Source organism: Cervus elaphus, chromosome 32 (assembly GCF_910594005.1).
Source record: "Cervus elaphus chromosome 32, mCerEla1.1, whole genome shotgun sequence".
Taxonomy (NCBI): Eukaryota; Metazoa; Chordata; class Mammalia; order Artiodactyla; family Cervidae; genus Cervus; species Cervus elaphus.
The window spans coordinates 23,759,410-23,779,097 of NC_057846.1; the positions used below are offsets into that span (position 1 = coordinate 23,759,410).

Genomic DNA, 19,688 nt, shown 5'->3' on the forward strand with positions numbered 1-19,688 from the left:
CAAGGAGCGGACTGTCCGATTTTTCTCCTCCCAGTCTCTCTCAAGCTCACGAGAGAGCATGAGAAAGCCCCCTTCCCCCCTTCTAAGTCAGTGGTAGTTTAGCAGATCTCATGTTACACGTGTGCCGGCAGCATCAGTTGTGCCGTTAACCATCTCTTCTTAATGTGCTTTCCCCACTTGGTGTTCAGGAGGCCACATCTTCTGGATTTCCTCGTCCCTTAGCAGACACTCCCTTTAGTCCCTCCTAGCTGGTTCCTCCTTTTACTATCAGGACGCCCTTGGGCTCAGTCCTTGGGACTCCTCCTCTCTTTGCAGCCATGCTCTGGTCATCTCATTCAGTCTCATGGCTGCAAAAGCATCTATAAGCCGATGGCTTGTATCTCCAAAGATCAGGCCTTTCACCAGATCTCTAGACTCCTATATCCAGTTGCATCCTGGACCTCTCCACATGGATGTCTAAAACCCACCTCAAACTTATCATGTCCCAGATGGAACCTCTGATCTTTCCCCAAACCTGCTCTACCCATGGTTATCCAGTCTCAGGGGACAGAGGGTGGCAAATTCCATCGTTTCCCTGTTGCAAAGATGCAAAACTCTGAAGGCAGCCTTGCCTCTTTTCTTTCCCTCACCTCCCACATGCAATCTGTCAGGAAGTCCTATGTACTGTATTTTCAAAATACATTCAGAATCCAATTTCTTGCCACCTCCCCTGCTTCCACCCTGCTCAGATCCACCACCATTTCTCACTTAAGCTGTTGCCGTTGCCACCTGCTTGGGTTGCCTACCCTCTGTCTTACCCTCCTGTAGTCTGCTCTCCACGGAGCTGCCGGAATGATTCTGTTAGACTGTAAGTCAAATAATGACAGTCGTAGCCTTAAATCCCCCCAGTGACTCCCATTTTCATTGAGAGTAAAAGTTGAAATCCTTACAGTGGCTTCTTAGAACTTCTGCCATCTGGCCTCTGTTACCTCGGACTTGACTTCCTCTTACTCTGAGCCTCACTTGATTCCTTTCCTTCCCACTGGCTTCCCTGATGGTCTTTGAGCAGCCCCAGCATGCTTCAGCCTGAATGCCTTTACACTAAATATTTCCTCTGCCTGGAAAGTTCTTCCCCCTTCAAAGCTGCTCTGTCTGTTGCATGAGGGCCCTTTGACCACCCTATTTAACACGGACCCTGCTCCCCTCACTCCTGCTCAGTGCTGTTTAGTTTATTGACATAATCTCCTTCTAATGTATGCGATCTACTTATCTAAGTTTCTATTAATATTGGTTCCCGCTGCCATCGACAAGCCTTTAATCATCAATGGTTTCAAATCCAGCTCTGTGGCTAGAATAGAAGACACACGCCCAATAAATATTTGTTGAATGAATAAAGTGCGTGCTAAGTTGCTTCAGTTACATCCAACTCTTTGTGACGCCATGGACTGTAGCCCGCCAGGCTCCTCTGTCCATGATCCGGATTCTCCAGGCAAGAATCCTGGAGTGGGCTGCCATGCCCTTCTCCAGGGGATCCTCCCGACCCAGGGATCAGACTGGCATCTCTTATGACTCCTGCACTGGCAAGCGGGATCTTTATCAGTAGTGCCACCTCAGAAGCCCTAAATGAATCAAAGTGACAGCATCTCAAATCCTGATTTGTGGATCATGCTGATTCCCTGGGGACTGTATAATGAAACCAGCTGTCTCTGGTCGGCCTGGATGGTGACAAAACCATAGGGAAGAAAGTTCTCAAGTTACGTTTCTAAGCATAATAAAGCAATTTTAAAAAGCCAGACTATGTCAGATGCGTGAACTGAGTTGTGAATGTGGTGGTGTCTGCTCTGACTTCTCCATCTGCTCCCAGGGACACGTTCTTGGACACAAGTAAGTCTGCTCCCTGACACTAGCCCACCCGTCTGTGGTGTCTCACTTTGATTTTGCTCCCTCCCTCGTGGGATTGTGGAGGTTGTTAATAAATGTGAATGGTTTGGAATAGTACCTGCATATAGTGAACTCTTGGTATTTGTTAGCTGCTATTGTCATTTTTACTGTTTTTATTATTATTTCATAGGGGCTCTCAGAAGATATTACCTTAATTCAAAGAATTTGCACTGACGAAGGAGGTATTTTAGTAGGAACACCCACTTGTCTTTTTAATCATCTAAGCTTAAAGTTTCTGCTTTATGGGTGGGTGTGTGTGGGAAGGATGTTGATGTCAATCACATGTCTGTTGAAGATGTTCTATAAAGATAAAAAATACATTGCTTCAAGGATATGTCTTGGGTGATTTTTAATAGCACAGCTACAGTAGATACCGTTATTCAAATTATTTACTCAAGTACGAGTGTTTTCTGGACTCCCACTACTGCTGCAGTTGCTAGTATGTCCTTATAAATGGCTACCATTTAAGCAGAGCTTGCTGAATCCTAAGTAATTTACCTCTACTAACTTCCTACTCTTATCATAGCCTATGAATTAAGGATTAATTAATACTCTTATTTCTACATTCAGACTCACAGAGAAGTTAGGATGGTTGCCTTATCACGTAGCCAGTGATGGAGTTTAGATTGGAATCTACTGTTTAGCCTTAAAGCTATGCTCTTCACATTACATTACTTTGTGAAAAAGCCAAGGAGAGGAACACATTTCTCTTCTAACTAGATTCATAAATGTCAGCAGAATGACACTATGGGAGAATTTAACATATAAGAAAATATAGATTTACTTCTGAATAGTCTAAGTACTAAAGATTTATTAACATACTTTCTGAAATAATAAACTTAAAAACATAGAAGTTTGAGTTTCAATGAAAATGAATTTTGAACTACAAGAAAATAAACTCTGCTAGAATTAAGATAACTGTTTCTTGCCAAAGTGACTTATAATGGACAATTATTTTAGCAGATTTTACCCATGTAAATAAAGTAAAATCTAAGTACTCAGAAATCTGGCATGAACAATATTTCTTTAAAACCTAAAAAGTACTTTGCAGTCTTAATTGTTAACCAGTCATCAATGATTTCTAATAAATACCTAGAAGGAAGAAGCTTATAAAACATGATTTCTGGGTAAAAGATCTGTAGATTTTTTAAATTAAAAGGTCCCTAGAAATTTACTGATGAATTTGGTGGGGTTTTAAATAGGAGGATGGTTTCTTTCTCCTTTCCTGATTGCAAACTAACAAAGCATCGGGTTATATAAGAAGCCCAAACCAAAGGAGTTAGGGTCTCTACAGAATGCTGTGAGAAGAGATTGGAAAGTGTAAGGTACCACTTGGCAGTCTGAGGACTGAGAGGCCGCAGCAACTGCAGGTCTTTGTCTCTCTGGCTGAAGAGGTATCTTTGCAGTCTCTGGAGAAAGCTCAGGTGGCTGTTTGTGGCTTTCAGGATCGTGTCCCGAAAGGGGAGCTATCTGAATGGAAAGAGATGCTGTGTGTTTCTCAGGCACTGGGTTAGCGGGTGGTGAGCAAGGCCTTTTGAGAAATGATGGTACTTCAATAGATTTGGGAAACTGTGGAGGACTAAAGGTGATGCTGCTTCCTGGATCCTGGTTATGGATTAGTTTCAATGTGGAAATTCTCCGAGTTTGAGAATCTTGGGTATAGTCCTCTTGGAGAAATGGGGTACTCATGTCAGCTTTTGGTGGGGGACCTGTGCTGGAAGGCGGTGGTAGTGGATTAGTGATTTTTTGTGTATATGACACAGTTGTGTTAGATTCTTCAGAATAAACAATTGTCTGGCTAGAATCATCATTAGAATACATAGTTCCCTGGAGAGGTGTTTTGTTAGTAATGAACTCTGTACAGGATGGAATTTGTGTGTTAGTTCCTAATTGGTCTAAAATGTCACCCTTTGTATGATTGGTTATCAAGGAGCTACAAAAGCTCTCTTTTCTGGGTGGTGGAAGGGGTGCCTGGGTTACCAAAAGCATCCGGAGAAAGAAATAATGTTGAAGGAAAAACAGAGAGAAAGTCAAAGTTAATCATTAAAGAAACCAGTGTTAACTCTACCCTTTAAAGAAAGTAAAGCAATGTCACACCTTCTTATTATGCTATACATTTTGTTGGCCAGATTGAATGATCATGTTTATTTAGAATGCATTTTAATTTATTGTCAATAGTTGCCTTCTGGGGGAAAATAGTTTTATAGAGAATACGTGATCAAGTTTGTCTCCATCTACTTTCTGGGAAATCAGGTTAAAAGTGAAAATATTTTCTCTTGGTGTATATCTCTAGACCTTCAGGTATATATACAGTATTTACTCACATCATTTTGGTAACACGTTTCATGCCTGTGACAATTTTACTAATACCTCCAACACTGAGTTTCTTTCGTTCATTTAATGAGCAGTTGCATAACTCATATTTATTCAGTAAATAATATATTGCTGGCCTCATAACTTTGAAATCCAAATCATCAACTGACTGTTTTTTTTCTTGAGAATTAGAAAATATCCTGAAAATTATACCAGAAACTGTTGTGCTTTTATCAGCTGAATCAGAAAAAAAGAAAAATCAATAAACTGTTTTCAACTTAAGACTTGTCTTCCATTTGTAAATACAAGTCAATATAAATATAAAAACAACATATTAACAATAAGACATATCAAAATATGCATGTTACTAGAAAAGAGACTCTGGAGCAGTGGCCTAATAACCATGCTTTAAAATAACACAGTGGACAGCAGTGTGCAGGATTACCTGAGTTAGTGATTTTTTTTCTTGTAGATTTGGTCGAACGCTTCTAAAACCTTTTGCTGCAAGAGAGGAACATGTAGCATCTCCATTCAGTGTCTCTTGATTTCGATCATTGTAACATCTCCAAGCTTTTATTAAGAGAAAACAAATCGGATACAAAAATATCTACATTCACTTTTAACATATTTTTTAAGTAAAATTTATTTTTATTTCCAAAATTGAAATTTTCTTTTTAGACGTTAAAAATGCATAACTGTGTATGCAATTTAAGTTTATTGTAAGAGTAACAATGTGGCTATGAATATGCTTAAAAAAAAAAAACTCACAACAAATGTAGTAGTTGTTCAGAATAGTTTTTTGGTACCTGAGTCTGGTGACTGAGAATCACGACCTAAAAGAAAAAGAAATGTTGAATTTAGGTCTCTGGTAAAACGAGCAATGCCGTAAAGATTATTTGGCAAAAAACGATGTTTATTTTGTTTTTTGGGCAAACATTATCTTAGATCTAAAACTCTGGGTATATAAAATATACTAATGAAAGTTTGTGCATTTGTTTTTACTTCAATTAGATTAGAATTAATTAAATATGATATATAATTAAAACATATATCAAACACTGATTTTCCCCTCAGTATTATTGCAAGAATTCAGTTTTATCTTATTACTATATTAAGGTGAATATATGAATTTTTAAATAGCAGTTTGAAGGATCAAAAGTTTGGTAAACAATGCATGGTTCTCCCAACAATGAATCAAACCACCAGATCCTTAGCTTTCAATGCCATCAATATTTTGGCTTTAATTCTTCTTTACCTTAAGAAAGTGTAAAATACACTGCCATATTATATGATATTTTCAAATCATTCTCTAGACTTTGAATTTTCTTCTTACTGCCATTTAAGAGTGATTTTATATTCAACAGTGAAAAAGCTGTTTCAAGTATTCCACTGTCTTGCAGTAAGCATTTCATTGCTAATAAATTGCTTTTGATAATACAGCTGGAAAGCAGCCTGATAACATATTTACTCTCAGTTTTATTTGGAATTATACTTTCAAGAATCTCCTATAAATTATGCACAGTTTTAGGTAATCAGTTGGTATTGCTTGGCTCTGTGATAACACAGGGCCAACTTCACCTGGAATCATAAAGCCTTAGTTTTAGAAAGGCTCTTAGAGGTCATTCAGCCTAATCTTCTGTCCAGGTCCTGGACATTAATGATTCAGATTTACTTTTAAGTGGGTGGTCCTTTAAGGAGCCTCAGGTGTACAAATATTTCAGTTTCTTTAACATAAATCTAATTTTAGATATATAAAACGCCGGGTGCCAATTTGCTACTTTACTAATATTGTAGTTCTTCAGAGGAACTGAAAGTCACACAGCATCCCACATGGACACTGTTCACCAAAGCTCTGTTTTTATTTCACCCCTGCCAGGAAAGCTTAGGAAAGGGAGGGCAGGTGTGATTTGGAGTGGGTAGTAAGAAGCATCCTAGACACATGTCAAGTAAAGAGAATAGAGCTTTTTGGTTATTTTTTTAAGAATTGGGCAGGTAAATAACTTGGCAGATGCTTGAGAAAATGGTTTTGTGTAATATCTTGAACACTTCATGACCATTCCCTTGTGGAAAAAAACAGCTAGAATTCTAGGGATCAGAGCCTTCAATTTTTAGTATACTTTAGTGGGTGGTCATTGCTTCTTTGAAAACTTAAGAATGAGTAAATGGGACGGATTTAATGTCCCCTGGCTGTTCTGTGCGTGAAAACAGTCTTTAAGAACTAAGAACTTTAATTGCTCTTCCCTCTTACAACGAGCACTACCTGTGTGCTGCAGAAGGTGGCGAACATGAGAGAAGTTGTCAGGGCTTTCCTGGCCTGGTGTCGGGGACTGGACTTGATGTCCTTAGCGGTCCTTTCCACCCTTATGATTCCAATATTACGATTTTTACGTAGCTGTGTTTGCAGTACCCCCTACCTCATAGTCTCTACTCTTGGGTTTTACTTAAATGTCCTTCTAATACTTTTCCTTAAAGTTATGTTGCTTTGAATTCTTATAGCCCCTTTCTTTAGAGGGTTCAAGTGCCTTGCAAGAATTAAATGTATTAACTAAATTCAAGTTAACTAACTGAATGGCTACTGTCTTTGTCAGTACTATGATAAACCTGTCCATTTATTTTCTTCGTTTACCCTCATTTAATTCTGACAAATCCTTATGAGTTGGGGAAATGATTGTTTTTCTAACATTCTCTATGCTCACATACACATGAACAAACATGTACAAATACATATATAATTTTTTTCAAACCAAAATGAGATCATTACTACATCCATTGCAATCAATTTACACTTTTTAATAAAGGTAACATATTATGGAACCACCTGGCTTTGTATTTAAACTTAGACATTGAAATCTATTTATGGATTGAAGGTGGTGGGCAGGAGTGGGATTCTCCACATGGAAGCTTGATTTTTCCTCAACAAAACTGGATAGTTTAGGGTCAAGTGGCTTTAAAGTCAAGGACATCCTGAAAAACTGACTAATAAATGCATGTGTATAAAAGACAGTAATACGCACAGTGAGAATTAGAATTATTTAAATATCCTTCATCCCTTCCCAACTTCTGTTCCAAAACTCATGAATATTATTTAAAAAACCAAAAGAAACCCGAACTAACCAAGGAAAAATAAAATTGACCAACCAACTAACCAGTCATCTAGTGATATGGGTATATTTCAGGGTCTAGAGAGACTAGGGTTGAAGTCATGAGAGATTATTTATTATAAAAAGACACACTTCAATGGATGCTGAAATATCACACTCTCAGTTACTTTCTAGAGTATATTTATACTTGTGAGTTCATGTTAATTTTCATTGGACCAAGATGTTTAAAAATATATATTAGAAAGCTCTTTGTTGATTGGATTAAAGGAAGATTAAAAGTCTCTTTCAAAGTTAATATTCTATCATTTTATTTGCAACCTTTGACAGAGAAGCAAATTAATAAAGATTCAATTTCCTGCAAATCCCACTTCTGCCACTCTGTGCCTTCACCCTCAACAGTTTTTAGGTAAAAAACAAGAAAAGTACCTATGAGTTATCTTAATTAAATATTATGTTACTTTAGTTCATGCAGTACAAAAACTTAGTTAAAACTGGCAGCTACTTAACACATTTTTGGCAAGTGACTTGTTTTTAATTAGGTTTTTGAAATATTTTCTACAAGATATCAGTTCCCTTTGACATTTTTTATTTTTAGAGCAAAACAGTCATAAGGGATAGGAGCTATTCTTGAGACAAGAAAAATAAGAACTTGTGGGGCATTAGAAAGGTATTTACAGCCACTTTCATCATCCAAACAGGATAATTCTGGAAAGAGAGAAAGGTCAGAGAAAGCCATTCAAATGTGACATTCTGTGAGTTAGTGATATTATACCTGCAGCCAACAGGTTTGGAGAACTCTGAACTCTCTTCACAGATGTTAATGTAACAGACATGGCGGCACGTTTGCGAGCACACCCACCGCTATCTGGAAGCAAAAAAATGACATAGCAGAGGCCACAGCAGAGGAGAAAGCACATGCGGTATCATGCATCTCAGTGAAATGTGACAGACATCCGTGAGAGAGATGAACAGTCAGCACTAGTAACCATGGAACACATCTGCAAAATGTACACCCACCCCAAACTAAACCAAAACAAGACAAGGAAAATGCCAGGGTTAGGTCTTAGAAATAGATGCCAATGATTTAGTAAAAAAAAAAAAAAAAAAAAAATCAGATTTTATACTTGATGTTTTATGGTTTTTCTTTGAGGAACACCATGTATGGAACTGAACTTTGTTTATACCATTTGAATTCAACTATTAAATTTACAAGCAGTGCAACTAGCTTTTAGAGTTATGAATATCCTGTATTTCAGGATTAAGAGCTATGGTATAACATACTTTCATATCCATCGTTTTCAGTTTTACTGTATTTGAGCTATTATGATTCCTGAAGATAGGTCAAAGGACCTCTTGAAATAAAGTTCTTACCTACCTGTTATAGGCATAATACATTTGATAAGTAAGATTCATAAAGAAAAGCATTTTGTGTCTTCCCATAGTTATTATTAGTTATGGGAAGTTTTGCCTAATTGAGGTAAAACAATATTGATATATACAGTACTGAAATGACCATGTTTAAAAAATTAGTTTTCATACTTCTGAACAATAAGTATATGATTTATGTATTTACACTTAATGCAAATCACAGCATGAAGTAAAAGAAGTGAAAACGCATCAGCTATTTTAATATGATTTGAGAAGCTTAGCGTAACAAGACTTCTAAAATTGGAAGGTTAATGTTCTATTTAGGAACAGATTCCAATTCCATTCCCAGATTCCTTTGTAGCTGGAATGTGCAATAAATAGTTTTGCTCATTCCCCTGAAACCAAAAGAACTTAAATTTAATTCTTTTTGAAAGCTATAACAAAAAGATATTAAAAAAAAGAGATAAATTCTATAACCACCAATATTATAATTATTATATTTGGCCACATGCTAGTCTTGCATATTGCTTTCCTTTATTTCTTAAGGAGTGTATCCACTTCGTTTATTGAACATGAGGGAACTGAGTGCTGAAGGAATGATTTGAATTAATTGTTGGTAAAATAACAAGTAGTAAGGTCAGCAGAACTTTAAATTGATAGAATGATTCTCATGTCAAAATATGTTTTTAAATATATACTCAAAATAGCAATTTTGTAATGCTGATAATAAAACAGAGAAATGGGACAACAAAAGAAAGTAAATCAAATAAGCCAAAGACCAAATATAGAAGGACATAAATGGTAAAAACATACAACCAAATGTATCTTCAGGAGAGGCACCAATAGGATTTTAGCAAACTCTGCAAATGGAGAATAGCCATGGAGGGGGGTGAATGTTTCTAATAAAATAGAGGTAATATTATTGAATATGCAATATATAGCAGCTATCAGGGTCTCAAAAGGTTAAGTATTCTGGGGTGTTGACAGTGTGAATGGAAAGCTCTCATTTACTAGAGATTACATTTTCTAGTTCTTTTAATTCTGAACATCTGAGGAACAAGCAGAGATGCAAAGGGAAAAATTCAGAATAAAGAGACCCAAGGTGGCTGGTTAAACCTTTGGTTTCCAAAACTCTGTATTAAGCACCCACCACAGTGGATTCACAAGGGTTTGGGAACATAGTTCACATTTTTGAGGAAAACACGGTGATGTCTATCAGACAGACTCTGCACCCACCACTAGCCTGAGGCAGTTCCCAGTTTCACCATCAGAGATCCTGTTATCTTCTTTTAGATGAGGTCACATCTTTGTAAATCTGTGTTTTTGGTGATTGTTGTGGTGGAACGCAAGTGCCCTGTCAAAGTAATCCGGGCCAGTCATTGAGAGAAGTGAAATACAATCTAATTCTGAGTCTGAGAAATTTTATAGCGCCCAATACACACAGGCATCCCAGTAACAAGTAACTGTGGTTATAGGGAATTGGATAAATGATTTTTTTTTTCAATTGAAGTATATGAAATGAAGTGAAGTGTTAGTCGCTCAGTTGTGTCCGACGCTCTGCAAGTCCATGGACTGGGGCTCGCCAGGCTCTTCTGTCCATGGGATTCTTCAGGCAAGAATACTGGAGCGGTTTGCCATTTCCTCCTCCAGGAGATCGTCCCAAACCAGGGATCAAACCCGGGTTTCCTGCATTGCAGGCAGACTCTTTACCATCTGAGCCACCAGGGAAGCTTTAAAATAACCATGGCTGTTTGGAGCTGCCGGGGAAGTATATTGAAGTGTATGATTTTGTTCAGATTGCTTCTGAGTTGATAGATCATGAGCACTTACTAAACTGTCTGCACCTAACTGCTTAATAAATACAACTATCAGGTACTTTTGGCTTGAGGGTGCATGAAAAATTACTGAGCTGTTTTGGCCCTGTCAACCAAGAAAGTGTGGGAACCTCTGGGTTAAATAATTTTTGTATTCTGTGTTACTCTAAGAACTCAGTAAAATGACTGGAGAATTTTTATTAACAGTTTAGTAAAGAGCTTAGTTTGAAAAGTTGAGGCATTGGTGAAAGTGCTGGAATGAAGAAATCTATCGTATCCCGTTTCTACTTACTTATGTGTTGATACTTTCTGCTCTTTCCTGAAGATATTCTTTTAGATCTCAAAATGAGGATGCTATCTTACATATTTAGGTCATCCAAAAGAACCCTAATGCTGCCCTCACCTTCATGCTCACTCATAATCTGCTCATACTTCTGGGTCTTGGCAGGACCCGCGGTAGCTGCTTCTACTGCTGGAAAACACTCACAGGAGTAAACCATATACAATGGAGCATTTGATGTCTTTTTCCCACTCCTCCCCAGCAAAAATTTTCTTTCGAAAACAGTGGACCAAAAACCAAGAGTACAAATACAGCATGTTTTGTATATTTTATACATTATTTAGATACTTTAGTATGAGAAATGTGTCACAGTTCCCTTGGCAGGTTTATTACGTATTGGGCTAAAAACAAAGAGCTGTTTTGAAAGAATCTTATTTTCTTTTTGAAAAACTTTAGTGACTGACACATGAACACTGAAATAGTAATATTTCTCTGTAATGATTAATAGGTAGATAATGGAGACCTGTTTTATTTATTGGATATTTGGGAACTGATTTATACTTTGTTTTGAGATACAATGACAATGCTTTCTTCAATTTCCTACAGTGTTGAAAAACTGTGTGTGTGTGTGTGTGTGTGCACGCGTGCACACGTGTAGTTCTGCGTGTGCACGTGCTAAATCACTTCAGTCGTATCCAACTCTTTGTGACTCTGTGGACTGTAGCCCTCCAGGTTCCTCTGTCCATGGGATTCTCCAGGCAAGAATACTGGAGTGGGTTGCCATGCCCTCCTCCAGGGGATCTTTCTGACTCAGGGATCACACCTTGTCTCTTATGACTTCTGCACTGGCAGGTGGGTTCTTTACCACTAGCACCACCTGGGAAGCTCTTATAGTTCTATATGTATTTTCAAAAGTGGTATGTTTTTATAGCAACATTGTAGTATTACTTTGGCATTTTAAACAAAGGGTTCCAGTCACTTCTAATTAATTTTGTATGTGTATGTTTGAATAACATATTTACATGCATATATAGATGTGTAAATTCACTCATATAATTAAAATATCTGCAAATTAACATCCCATATAGAGCCCAGCTCACTCCTTTTAATGAGAGGATGCTTTAGAGGGTTATATTCATGCTACTAGAGCAGTAACTTTATTCAAGCACCCTGGAGAACTAAATAAATTTACAAATTTCTATTTGCCTACTTTGTTATTGGGGATTGAATTCTATGAATAGGAAGGTTAATTATTGAATGGATTGTAACAAATATGATATACTTAGTATAATCACATATTATACATCTGTCATAATAAGGTTATAATAAATAGGAAAATCAGACTCCACAAAATGAAGGATATTGGGAAATTACATTCAACTTAAGTCTGCAAGAAGACGCTGCAGAACAATTGGTGAATGTAACTTCCTCATGTGCATGACCCACTGGGGTGATTTTGCAGTTTCACAGGATGACTTAGACAAGCTCAGTGATGGGCTGTCTGTTCTATTTGCTTTCTTCAGTCTCCTTTGCCTAATAATATTTATCCTTTCATTTCCCATGTGTATAATTCTCACATCTCCAATTGTCCAAAGGACTTGACTTGGTTCATTTCCAGGATTACGATTTCTGTTCTTTCCAAGCCTTCCTTGTACTTGTTGACTGTCTCCAACGTCCTCGTCTAGCCTGCACACCTACGAGCCGACTGCACAGGGGCCAGCCGACTTCAGGCTCTCAGAGGCCGGTTCCAGCTGGTTTCTGCTCAGGGGCAGCCGCAGAATCACGTTCACAGCGCCTGTCTCTACACTAGATAGGGATTAGGTATCGGTTCTCACCAGTGGTTGTTAATCCTCCCTCGAGGCATTTTGATAACAAGAGACAGCAAAGAAAAACAACTGGCTTGATCTGAGAAAAATATCTTCCACTATGCTTTCTCCTTTGCTGTGATCACTTATGGGTGGGAAGTGGTATTTTCTAAATACAGTTGAAAATTACAAAATTTCAACTTGCTTTCCAGAATTATTCAATACTGAATATAAGAATTTCAGGAGAAGGAGAAGGGGAAAATGTAAGCTAAAATAATTATATTATGGGGAAAAAAATCATATGTATCTAGCAAGTACTACAAAATTTTTTTACAATTAATCTGTATACATTATGGGGTTCAGAGCACCAGTGTTAAACTATTTGGAGATACTGTTCTTACATCTAAAAGTATAATACTTAAGACTCTAAGTGTATTATGTCTATTGATTAATTAAGCTGATTTCCTATGACGTTTTGGCACTCTGTCTACTCTTGATGTCAACATAAAATGTTTATAGAATGGAGAATTTTAAATGTTCTCTCATTAGAGCAACCTGCCTATGAATTTAGCCTATTTTAAGTGAGAGTTTTCAAATGTATGCATTGAATGATATACTACTTTTTCCTAGGGTTTATAGGAGTTAATGTCATGATATAATTACAGAAAAAAAAGGACTAAGAACAGACAGCAAAACAGAAAATTCTACTTTTGATAACTGTAAGATTGAAGTACAAAAACAAAGAAATCAAATAATGAATTCAACTATCTCAGAAACTCAGTATCACATTTAGGATCAGCCAAGTGCTAAACTAATGATTTAGGGCCAAGATGATTTTTAGAGAGTGAGGCTGAAGAGTTTAAAACTAACAGAGACAGCATACCTGTGTTCATTTTGACCTTGGAGGGTTTGTTATTTAAGTCTTCAGTTTTCCTGTAGAAAGAAAATGATGTATTAATTTGTTCACTAGCGTGGGGAGCAAAATATCAAGAAAGTGTTTTTCTTTGGTTTTGGTGTACCTGTGAGCTAATATCACATTATTGTTAGTCTTATTTAAATGAAAGTTTAATAAACTGGGCAGAATTTATAATTCTATTCAAGTTAAGCTTCAATTATTATTGGTCTTATTATCATAAACATAAACTCATGTTTTTGTTTAATGGTGATCGTTAATGGATGAAAATGGAGTAGGGTTTTCATGGTTAAAAATTAAATTGCTTTCACAAACGTTTATAGTAACAGTTTTTGTTCTCTAAGCCAGAAAGGATCATTGATGGTTATGTGCCCTCTTCCAGAATTTTAAAAAACACTCTGATACTTTGAAATCATTACTTTACATTATTCAGTTTATTGCATTATTTATTTTATTTGAGATTATTACTTTACATTATTTAATTTATTATATTCAATTTATTATTGAGTTAATTTATTACCAGGGAATATTTAATGTATTTAAGCAATGTACTTGCTTGTATTTTGAGCAAGTAATCAAAGGTAAGATTCATCTATTTTTACTAAAGTGAAAGAAATAAATGATGACTACTAAACCCAGTTCTGTTTCAGTATCAGATGTGGTGGTTTTCCCCACTGGAGCACTTGCTGTATGACAACTGAGATTAATTTATTGGAAATGGTTGGGAAAATGGTGCTTGTTGTAGAAAACAAGTTTCAAAATATTTACAGTATTGTTTGATGTGTAAGATGACTTGGTTTTTTCCCTGGCATATTCTCTGAGCCCACTTTTAGAGTTTCTTATTTCTCTATATCCTGGTAACCAAAGCGAAAGGATAAGCTCTTCAGGAAGCAATTCTTCTAAGGGGAAGAGCTCTCTGAAAGTTGTTTAACCCTGGTCACTTTGCCTTAGCTCCTGAATAGGGTCTATTGTCAATGAACATGAACTTCCCCTACAACACATTGAGTTTCCATGTACATTAGCACTCTAATATCTGATAGGTTAAAAAAATTATCTATACCTCATGGATCAGTAAATAATAATAAAATTAAAATGTCCAATTGGGAAGACTGGACAGCTACATCAAAAGAATCAGACTGGGCTACTTTCTCACATCATGTGCAACAATAGATCCAAAATGGATTAAAGACATATATATACAACTTGAAACCATAAAACTTTTAGAAGGAAATAGAGGCAGTATGCTCTTTGACACTGGCCTTAGTAATATTATTTTTGGATTATGTCTCCTCAAGCGAGGGAAACAAAAGCAAAAATGAACAAGTGGGACTACATCAAACTAAAAAGCTTTTGCCCAGCAAAAGAAACTGTCAACAAAATGAAAAGACCACCTACTAAATGGAAGAAGATATTTGCAAATAATTTATCAGATAAGGGATTAATATCCAAAATATACGAAGAATTCATACAACTCAGCATCAAAAAATCAAACAACCTATATAAGAATGGGAAGAGGGTTTGAAAAGCCTTTTCCCCCCTAGAAGACATACGGCTGGCCAACAGGCACATGAAAGGACACACACCATCACTAATCCTCAAGAAAATACAAATCAAAACCACAATGAGATATCACCTCACACCTGTCAGAATAGCTGTTATCAAAAAGACAACAAATAACAAGTGTTGGCAAGGATACCAAGAAAAGGGTGTCTTGTGCAGTACTGGTGAGAATATAAATTATTGCAGCCACCATGGAAAAGAGTATGGAGATTCCTCAGAAAATTAAAAATAGAACTAGCGTAAGTTCCAGCAATTCACTCCTGGGTATTTATCCAAAGAAAACAAAAATACTAATTAGTAAAGATATATGCACCCCTATGTTTGTTGCAATGTTATTTACAATTAGCCTTTTCATACTGTTCATGGGGTTCATTGGAAGGACTGATGTTGAAGCTGAAACTCCAATACTTTGGCCACCTGATGCAAAGAGCTGACTCATTTGAAAAGACCCTGATGCTGGGAAAGACCGAGGGCAGGAGGAGAAGGGGGCGACAGAGGATGAAATGGTTGAATGGCATCACCGACTCAATGGACATGGGTTTGGGTAGACTCTGGCAGTTGGTGATGGACAGGGAGGCCTGGTGTGCTGCGGTTCATGGGGTCGCAAAGAGTCAGACACGATTGAGCGACTGAACTCAATTATTTACGATAGCCAAGATATGGAAGCCACCCAAGCACCCATCCATAGATTAATAAAGAAGATGTGGCTTACATGTGCAATGGAATATCACTTAGCCATAAAAAAGAAGGAAATCTTGCCGTTTGTGACAATGTGGATGGACCTAGAGGATATAAGTGAGTAAGTCAGGCAGAGAAACACAAATAGTGTATGATTTCACTTATATGTGAAATTGAAAAAACAAGATAGGGAATTCTCTGGTGGCTCAGTGGTCCACACTTTCACTGCTGAGGGCATGGGGCTAATCCCTGGTTTGGGAACTAAGATCCTGCAAGCCCACATGGCGAAGCAAAAAAAAAAAAAAAAAAAAATTTAAATGAAAAAAACAAAGCAAATTAACAAATGTAACAAAACAGAAACAGAGTCACAGATACAGAGAACAAACAGGTGGTTGCCAAAGCAGAGAGGGTGGCTGGAATAGAGAAATAGGTGAGGGACATTAGAGGTACAGACTTCCAAGCAGCAAAATAAAGGTGTCATGGTATGAAACATACAGTGTGGGGGATATAGTCAATAATTATGTAATATCTTTGTATGGGGATAGATTCATAACTAGACTTAATGTAGTGATTATTTTGAAAGGTATAGAAATATCAAATCACTACGTTGTATAACAGAAGCTAATATACTATATTGTAAGTCAGTTATATCTCAACAAATAAACTAACAAACAAACTCATAGAAAAAGAGATCAGATTTGAGGTTGCCACTGGTAGGTGTAGGGGAAATTGGATGAAGACAGCTAAAAAAGTATAAACTTCCAGTTATAAGTAAGTATTAGGTATGTAATGTACATGATAAATATAATTAACACTGCTGCAATTATATATGAAAGTTGTTGAGAGAAAATCCAAACATTTCTCAGCACATTGAAAAATATATTTTTTTCTATTTCTTTAATTTTGTGTCTATATAAGTCAAATCACTTTGTTGTTTACATTAAACTTATACAGTACTGTATGTCAGTTATAACTCAATAAACTGGAAAAAAGTTTATTTAAAACTACAAAAAATTTTAAAATTTGGATACTGGCTAAATAAAATGATACCTTCTCCCCCAGGGTAGAGGGAGAATTTGAGAAATAAATCAGCATGAAAACAATACACTCAAATGATATGAGATGTACATATGAGCCAAGAAGAGAAGGATTTTACCTTTTTTATGCCTACATTCAATTACTAATATCCTGGTACTTGTCCTAAGTTTCTTCAATTGTGTCCGACTGGTTGCAACCCCATAGACTGTAGCCCATCAGGCTTATCTGTCCATGGGATTCTCCTGGCAAGAATACTGGAGTGGGTTGCCATTTTCTTCTCCAAGATCCTGGCACTCAATGAATACTACACAGCAGTGAATATATAGAATAGATAAAATGACAGTACTGATGTTCACCCCAACTTAATTTTTAGAGCTATACACTGAAAACAACACAGATGACATCCTCATTACATAGTGTTTTGGTATCACCTGACTGTGTTTAGTGTTACATTCTTGCCCATCCACCCTGAAGGATACTGCAGCTGCCACATCCAGGTTCGAGAGAGTCATGACATTACACTGAATTTTACTGTAAAATTTCACGTCAGTTGACTTTAAATAGTGATTGCAGGACACTTTATTATGATGAGTTTTAACTTGTTTTTCAGCTAGTATAAATAAAGAGGCAGGGTTCTATTTTCTTTTTCTGAATACAAAAATAAACATGGTACATAGCTAAGGAGCTCAACTCTGCAGCCTTAATACCGCCTGGATTGAGGGGATGCCAATGAAGTCAGGGAAGAAGGCAGTGGTCAGTGCAGGAGCCTTGAGAAAGCCCCAGATGTATTTATTTTAATGTCTCAGTAGCAAAAACTCCTAATATGTTAACCTTAAATGGGCAAACTAAATAGAAAAGAGAAGCCTCAGGGGATGTCTGTGACCAAGGCTGAAGCAACTGCTAAAACAAGAAGGAATAAACAAGCCTGCAGAAGAATGAGGACTGGAAAGACATTTCCCCAGTTCTATTCATCACTTCTTTTCAAAACACTTGATGTTTAAAGCTGTTTTAAGTTTTTCAAGTGGGAGGGGACATAGGTAAACCTGTGGCTGATTAATGTTGATGTTTGGTGGGAACCAACACAATACTGCAAAGCAGTTACCCTTCAAATAAATAAATTAAAAAAAAAACAAAACACAGTTTTAAGTTTTAAAACTGAATCACAAAGACAGTGTTTGAACTGGGATAGTAATAATTGCTACAGAAAACATCAAACTGAAGGAAGGTTAGTTCTCAAAACATGAAACCTGCTACTATAATAATGTTTTGATAACAAGTTTAGGGAACTAATTATCAGCATTTGTTGTTTGAATTCAAATGCTGATATTTACAAAGTATCTGACACTCAAAAAGTAGAATAGGATTATTGGGAACAAAGAAAGGCGCCACAAATTCTTGAGCTTGTCATCTTTAAAGTGATGTATCCTGTTACTTATAGATGTAATTTGTGAGGGTTTTTTTTTTTTTTTTCTTTTTTAACTTCACATTGTTTTAGATGTCAAAACGTGAAATGACTAACTTCCTAATCAGGAAAGACATTTTCCAAGTTGTTAAAAGAAGAGTCACAGTGATTGAGCTCTGCAGAAGAACCTGAAACCCAAGGCTTCTTTGGTGACTAATAAAAATGCGTGATTTGATTTCCATTATTTGTGCTGAAGCCATTAACAAGTCTACAGCTGAGAGCTCTCTTTAGACAGTTAGAACTAAGGCGAATCTAACCTCTTTTGTTCTGTTCTGAAAAAGTGCCTTTGACGGTACTTACATAACAAGCACAGATTATTCTGGAAAGCATCGAATTCCTGGAGTGTTTACTTGCTATTAGGAGAGACAGTATTTCAAGTATTCTCTTAAATTGGAATTATACTAGGGCCAAGACTATGAAAACTGACCATAAAATGCAGGCTACCTTGAACCTCAGCAGATAATCCACAGAGCAAAGACCTATCTGTGCATTCGAGTGTCAGAATGATATTCAACAGGTGGTGTGGAGCTATATTTCCTTAAAGTCAGTTCTTACTGAAGTTTTTATATAAAAGGCAACATAAAGACTTCCTTGGTGGCTCAGATGGTAAAGAATCTGCCTGCAATGTGGGAGACCTGAGTTCAGTCCCTGGATTGGGAAGATCCCATGGAGAAGGAACCTACTCCAGTATTCTTGCCTGGGAAATCCCCTGGAGAGAGAAGCCTGGCAGGCTATAGTCCACACAAAAGAGGTCACAAAAGAGTCTGACACAACTTAGCACTAAATAACAACAACAACAATTTGTACATAGCAGTAGATTTGTTTTTCTCATAGGTCAGAGGGCAACGACATGATTTTGTGGCTATGGTCTCTTAATTTCCCTTGAATTCCTTTCAATTATCAGATCTCTCTCTCTCTCTCTTTTTAATGGATCAGAATAGTCTTTATTTCCAACATGACAGCAGATTGGGTCATTTAAGCTTTGAATGAGGATCTTAAGATGTTTGATTGCTCACTCACGGGTACCAACATGACTTTGTGCTTGAATTATTTTGATTATCGGGCATTCCATTCTGAAGAGGAGCAGGGTCAATACCTCTCCTCAATTTTGCCCAAGAATTCTGTTAGTTATGTTATTTTTGTAGACTTGAATTTAAGCACCAAGGCCAGCTGTACAACTTTGGACTACATTTTAGCTCAGTTAATATGAGGATTTTAAGACTGGAGCCTGAAAGATTTTCCATGGAATAATTTTAATCCAGTAAATTGCTAGGTTATTTTTAAATTATTCTATTCAGAGTTCATATATAATTCAGAAGGTAGGACACACAAAGTGGTGGGAAAATACTGAGGAATGTTAGATTTTTTTTTAAGAGAAATATTCTAAACACAAGAATAAAAATATGGTGCATATTAATTTTATGCACCAGAGTTTA

General features: G+C 36.7%; 1 protein-coding gene across 16 annotated transcripts in view; it reads right to left on the bottom strand.

Moving 5' to 3' along the window:
• SORBS2 (sorbin and SH3 domain containing 2) overlaps positions 1-19,688 on the bottom strand; it is a 205,151-nt gene that overhangs the window by 84,272 nt on the left and 101,191 nt on the right. For 10 of the 16 annotated variants that reach the window (XM_043893757.1, XM_043893759.1, XM_043893764.1 and 7 more), the window contains exons 2-5: positions 13,485-13,534; positions 5,040-5,066; positions 4,679-4,734; positions 3,250-3,891 (exon numbers count right to left, since the gene is read on the bottom strand). In XM_043893757.1, the coding sequence (XP_043749692.1) occupies positions 3,250-3,891; positions 4,679-4,734; positions 5,040-5,066; positions 13,485-13,494 (735 nt within the window). In that variant the 5' untranslated portion in view covers positions 13,495-13,534. Of the gene's footprint in view, positions 1-3,249; positions 3,892-4,678; positions 4,804-5,039; positions 5,067-8,106; positions 8,200-13,484; positions 13,535-19,688 lie in introns of all 16 variants that reach the window. The other 6 variants (XM_043893772.1, XM_043893770.1, XM_043893768.1 and 3 more) reach the window with 3 other exon arrangements.